Consider the following 5,810-nt stretch of genomic DNA (forward strand, 5'->3'; position numbering starts at 1 on the left):
ATGTTTCTAAACAACACTACGCTTAACACGAGCAGCGGTGAGCTTGAAGACATGGTTCTGGCAAACAGCGATGGGAACCAAGCTTTCGTCACATCTCTCGTGGCCTTGTCAATCATCGTATTCATGGGGATCATAGGGAACTCGCTCGTCATGGCTGTGGTGGGTCGCATTCCATCGATGAGAACAACTACTAACTACTTACTAGTCAACGTAGCTGTGGCTGATCTTGTCACCTTGCTCCTCACTGCCCTCCATGTGGGCCTAGCGAAGCTAGCCATGGCGCAAAGGGGGCTAGCCCAGAGTGTCATGTTTTGCAAGTTTATTCAAGCCAATACAATATCCAACGTGCCTATTCTCGCGACGGGCTGGACGCTAACCGTAATCGCCATCGAGAGATACAATGCCCTCATTCAACCAATGAAGAACGCCCGCCGACTGACAAAGCACAATGTCTGGTACGCCATCGCCGTGATGTGGGTGGTCTCCATAGTAATGTGCCTCCCTCTGCTGATTTACCTTGACGTGGATGACGTCACAAGGCAGTGTACCCCTGGGGCCAACATGCACAAGCTCAATATAAGTCTGACAGTGATGGTGATCCTGATGACTCTGGTTCCATTCATCGTTATCGCCATTTGCTACTTCCAGATCATATCAGGGCTTTACTTCAAAGGGACAATTTGCACCAATACCACAAACCCCGAGCTGTACCATGAAGAACTCGTGGCGAAACGGAGGCTAGTCAAGTTATTACTGATGGTAACAGCGTTCTTTTTCTTCACTTTTGTACCATACGGGGTAGCCATGATACTTAGGTTCAGTCTTGATGCTAAGAAAAATGCAACAGAATTACTCGCGCTGCAAGAGCTCGTTAGCGTCCTATCGTTCTTGATCCCACTCCACTCAGCGCTCAACCCAGTCCTCTACGCTTTCCAGAGCCGGAACTACCGCGAAGGATTCTGGATTGTGACGAAGAAAATATTTCGTCGGGATAGTTTGGAAAGGAACAATAATTGCCAAAGGCCTGTAGGAACTATGGTGTAAAGGATTTATATAAACCGCCATGGGCGACGAGATCACAAAAACTCTCGGAATTTTACCTGAAAGGTCTTCTAGGAAAATCTAAGCTAAGGGACAAAAGTAAGGAAGGGCGCAATGGGAACTATGGTAGCGGGGGATGGAAAGGCTTATGTAGTAGCTATCAGAAGATTTCACCTCATTGGACTAATACATCACAGACGAAGAAGAGAATACAATAGAACACTGAGGTAATCTAGATAATCCTGTTAGGACTTACGAGCGGACTTCTACACTTGGAAAACGCCACTATCTGCTTCGAGTAGCGCCTTGAGTTAGTGGGTGCAGTTATTTATCTTTCCATTTAAACGAGTGCATTTCCCAAATAATCAAGTAGCGTTCGACCGGAGAAATTAAATAGGGTGCTAACTGTAGCGACTTAACGTCTGGGCTTGAAGCACTCCTCAAGTGCTTCCGTGTTTTAACCGATCATACGCTGAAGTGTGTATACTACTTGTACATAATGTCTTTTTCAAATGAGTGAAGAATATAATTAAACAAACCTAAAAATATCAGGATCTAGCTTCGCGCTGAAGAGGGGTTTGAGATGTTCTGTCACTTTTGGTTTACCAAGGAAGACAAAATACCGAATTGCGAATAAAGATAAGCAAACACAAATTAAGTCAAAAGTATTAATGCTAATATTTCAATGCCAAGCTTGTCGCCATGGAAGGCCCCTCTACATGCCTGCATGGCATCATCGGAGTCTTATAAAATCATTGACAGAGGCAGGCAAACTCTTCCGCCATCTCTTCCGTCATACAAGTCGCTTTGCCCTAAACCCAAGTAATGGTATTACCTATTACTCGATAATTACATTTCATAGAAATATTATGGTCAGGGGAACGTGCTCTTTTTAGGCGATTCTAGCCACTACCATAGAAATGCAGGAGACTTCATTAATTATTCCATTCATTAATATCTATTTGGCTAATCGGGGGAAAGTTTTGTTTTTCTTCGGCATAAGTATATCGTAAGGAAAATAATAGAGGACAAAGCTGGAGTCGATAAAACCATTCATTTTTCCCCTAATAGGTTACGCGCACACCAATCAAAAGAGTATTATCCGTGCCAAAAGGTAATAGTGCCGGATAATCGCGCGCGAGTCCAGGATGAAATGATATGCCTAATATGATAATTTTCTCGGCCTGGTGGCTTACAGCTGCAACGTAAATTTGTTTTCGCATTTAGAATAGACAAAATGTCTCTGGGCACTTTAACTAAATCTCAAACGTTTCCCCTCTATTCTAAACCAGAATGGGCTTTATTTCATTACAATAATTTATTTTTTTCGTCGCTCCACAGGTACCCCAAGCCCTCGTATGTGATCACGTTACGTTGTGACTTTTAAAGCTGATTCAGACAGCACAATTTAGTTGTATGCGACACATCTACAACACGGGTTGTAGAGTGTAAATCAGACACCGACTCCGCTAAGCAGCTCGACTACGAAAGTCGTAGTGTGGAATTCATGTCGTTCAAGGATTTCACGCAAATGATTATCTATGAGTTAAATATTCATGCTTCAATTAATAAAATCAACTTAATGCGGAATTGTAAAATGTTTTCGTAAGTGTATATGCTCGATTTTGCGAGTTTCGAGCGATGTAAGTTTTTCTCCTATTTTTGCGTCATAAGTATACATCAACATTAGCGCAATTTCCTGCCAGCTTTTAAAAAGTACGAAAACTCTGATGCGGTACAGGATAGGAGATGAGCAATCCGCTCAAAAACCAGAGAAAAATGATTTTTTTGAACGCCCCCCCTACCCTTTTCTCGCTTTCTTAATTACCACAGGAATCCCGAAACCCTGAAAACTGCAGGCTACTTACTGTAAATGATCTAATAAACGCTCGGAGCGTTGATTAACTTTCGATGGTCTGAGAGGGGGCGTTAAATAGAGGGGGAGAGCGTTTATTAGAGAGGGACGTTCATTTCAAACTTGTAAGCTTAAGGGGGGGGGGGGGGGCGTTTATTAGATAGGAGGCGTTCTTTAGATAGGGGGTGTTTATTACATCATTTACACACGGGCTATAGGATAATCTGACTCCGAAATGAAGTCTAATGTATTGTCAGTGTTGAATAAAGCACATACTCCTACGTTGACTCGATGTATTCGCCTTGGTTTCGCTCCTCCAGCGAGCTCTGTCCCTACGCACTTTTGACCTTTCAAGCGACGCGCTATGTAACCGTAGACTGCGTGCAGCCTGAAATAGTTCCATAATTACCGTCTGCGAATTACAGACAGAAAGCTTGTTTACACACCCCGCGTACCTACCGCCGAAGTGAAGCGATTTATGATTGGCTCTCACTTGGTTCAAATGTAACGAGCCACGCGATTGGTCAATAGCTCCATGCACCCTGCATATATAATTTTTTGGAATGTTATGATTTCGCAGATGAGTTTGACAGCGAAGGCTCGAAGCGTGCAAACCATTATGGCTATTTCTTCGTGTAATTTGTGCCTCACGGATGTAGCTAATAGCGACCAAAGATTTGTCATCGGGGGTAAAGGGAAGTTCGATATAGCTTTTGAGCTGAAAAGTCTCTCTCCCACAAGAGTAAGCGAGTATATTTGCCGTCTGCGCTTTAGGAAACTTAAGCGACGAAGACAATTGCTTCAATAACTGAAAACCATTGAAGACCTCTTTCAAAATAAATATAGCGATCATCAGAACACCGAACAAGAAACGTATAAGACACCAACGAAATCACAGGGTCCTCAAGACCAGAAGAACCCGCTTCTACTCCTGTGCCAATGGTCCAACAATCGAAATGGCCAGTCAGCCCTATAAATCCAGCTCCCACTGCTGCAAATCCTCCGAATCCTCCAAACCCACATGTGGCTGTAACTGTTCGAGTTAAATGGCCCTCGTTGGGCAAAGAGAGAAAACTTCCAAAGGACCTCGAATCATTCTGGAATCGTTAGGCAAGATACTCGTCCGCGGAACGTATACTCCTTCCCCCAAAAAAGGGGCTCTGGGGGTAGTGTTACTCATTTACCATGCGGCGGCGGTTACAAAGCGCCTCGTTACGTGCTTCATTTAACACTAACAAGACATTAGACTTCATTTCGGAGTCAGATTATCCTATAGCCCGTGCTTCACAATATCGCATAGAATGTTTGACAACAGAGGACAGTCACAAGACACAGCCAGTGGAGATCGCGACAAATTAGTTCCATACCCTCCCCGCTAAGGTCTCGAATACTCGCTGGGGACTCGGCTAAGCCAGGACGCCAGGACACAGCCATTAGAGATCGCGACAAATTACTTGAATACCCTTCCCGCTAAAGTGTCGAATACTCGCTGGGGACTCGGCTAAGCCAGGACGCCAGGACACAGCCATTAGAGATCGCGACAAATTACTTCCATACCCTTCCCGCTAAAGTGTCGAATACTCGCTGGGGACTCGGCTAAGCCAGGACGCCAGGACACAGCCATTAGAGATCGCGACAAATTACTTCCATACCCTTCCCGCTAAAGTGTCGAATACTCGCTGGGGACTCGGCTAAGCCAGGACGCCAGGACGCAGCCATTAGAGATCGCGACAAATTACTTCCATACCCTTCCCGCTAAGGTCTCGAATACTCGCTTTCTAAGAAATGAAAACGCATTTAATTGATATCAGATATATGAAGACGGTTCGTGCAAATTGAGCTTTTGAAAAACTTAAAATTTAACTCGAAGTCGTTTGATTACCTATACTACTAGTACTGCTATTGCTACTGCCACTACTACTGCTATTGATAATGCCACTGATACTGCCACTACTGCTACTGCTACTGCAAGTGCTATTGCTACTTATACTAATAATTCACCATAATGCACCGTGCCAAAAACTAGTATTCGGCTCTGCCACATTTTTTGTTCTGGACTCGTAATCTACCTGACTGGTATTTCGGCAGTTTATGTACTTAGCATACTATTACGATAATCTAAGAAAGTGACTGAAGCATGACTAAAAGTCTTGAGCCATTCTTTAGATAAAATTATTTATCATTATTACATATATTTTGAATGTGATATAAATGGGCCATACATATTCGATTGACTTGGTTGTTCATTCTTGATGTATTTTCAATTGTTTTGTTTTTGTTTGTTTGTTTTTTTCATTCCAATTATGCTCAAAATTATCCAGGAGTGAATGGGATTACCTATGCCAGCCTTGATAACCACGTCAACAAATTTGCAGAGTAGTAATAAAATACCTTCTCAACAAGGGGTTGTCTTGAATTGCCGCAGAATGCTAAACGCACTTACTTTGGATTTTGTATTTCAAGTGTTTCTCCTACCAAACAAAAAATAATGCTGTTAAAGACTGCACAACCAATTAAATGGAAAGTAGATATGCACATCGGCATATTGGTCTATTTCTTACAATAGTCCTGTGGTGTATTCACATTAGGGTCAGATACATTATGCTCGAAAATTTGAGCATCATGCTTTTGAGCAATGCTCATAAAAACATTTTATTATGCTTAAAATTATGCTCGAAAGGGTGTATTATGCTGGACATAAATTGTTGTTCTTTGCAAATTTTTTTACCAATATTCCATGCCCTTCTATAGAAGAAATGTCGAGTTCTGGCAAGGTCGGAAGGTTTTGGACTTCTTAATTGCGATAAAGCATTCTTCGCAGCTTCCGATGTTGCAGGGGGGATGAGTCAAATCAAGGACAGGCCCAGCAGGGTCAACAGGTGTCTCAGAACTCTCAGCCATGACTCACAATGAG

General features: G+C 43.0%; 1 protein-coding gene across 2 annotated transcripts; it reads left to right on the plus strand.

Moving 5' to 3' along the window:
* LOC5516972 (galanin receptor 2b) lies at positions 1–2,631 on the plus strand. 2 transcript variants are annotated; one of them, XR_004297328.2, is made up of 2 exons: positions 1–1,268; positions 2,383–2,631. XR_004297328.2 is itself a non-coding variant. In XM_001637022.3 (1 exon), the coding sequence occupies exon 1, from the start codon at positions 1–3 to the stop codon at positions 1,042–1,044; it is 1,044 nt and encodes a 347-aa protein (XP_001637072.1). In that variant the 3' UTR covers positions 1,045–1,695. The 2 variants fall into 2 exon arrangements, 1 of the variants encoding a protein (XP_001637072.1); XM_001637022.3 differs by lacking the exon at positions 2,383–2,631 and having other exon boundaries at positions 1–1,695.
* Positions 2,632–5,810: the final 3,179 nt, after the last annotated feature.

The sequence above is a fragment of the Nematostella vectensis genome, chromosome 3 (genome assembly GCF_932526225.1).
Source record: "Nematostella vectensis chromosome 3, jaNemVect1.1, whole genome shotgun sequence".
In the NCBI taxonomy this organism is placed as follows: Eukaryota; Metazoa; Cnidaria; class Anthozoa; order Actiniaria; family Edwardsiidae; genus Nematostella; species Nematostella vectensis.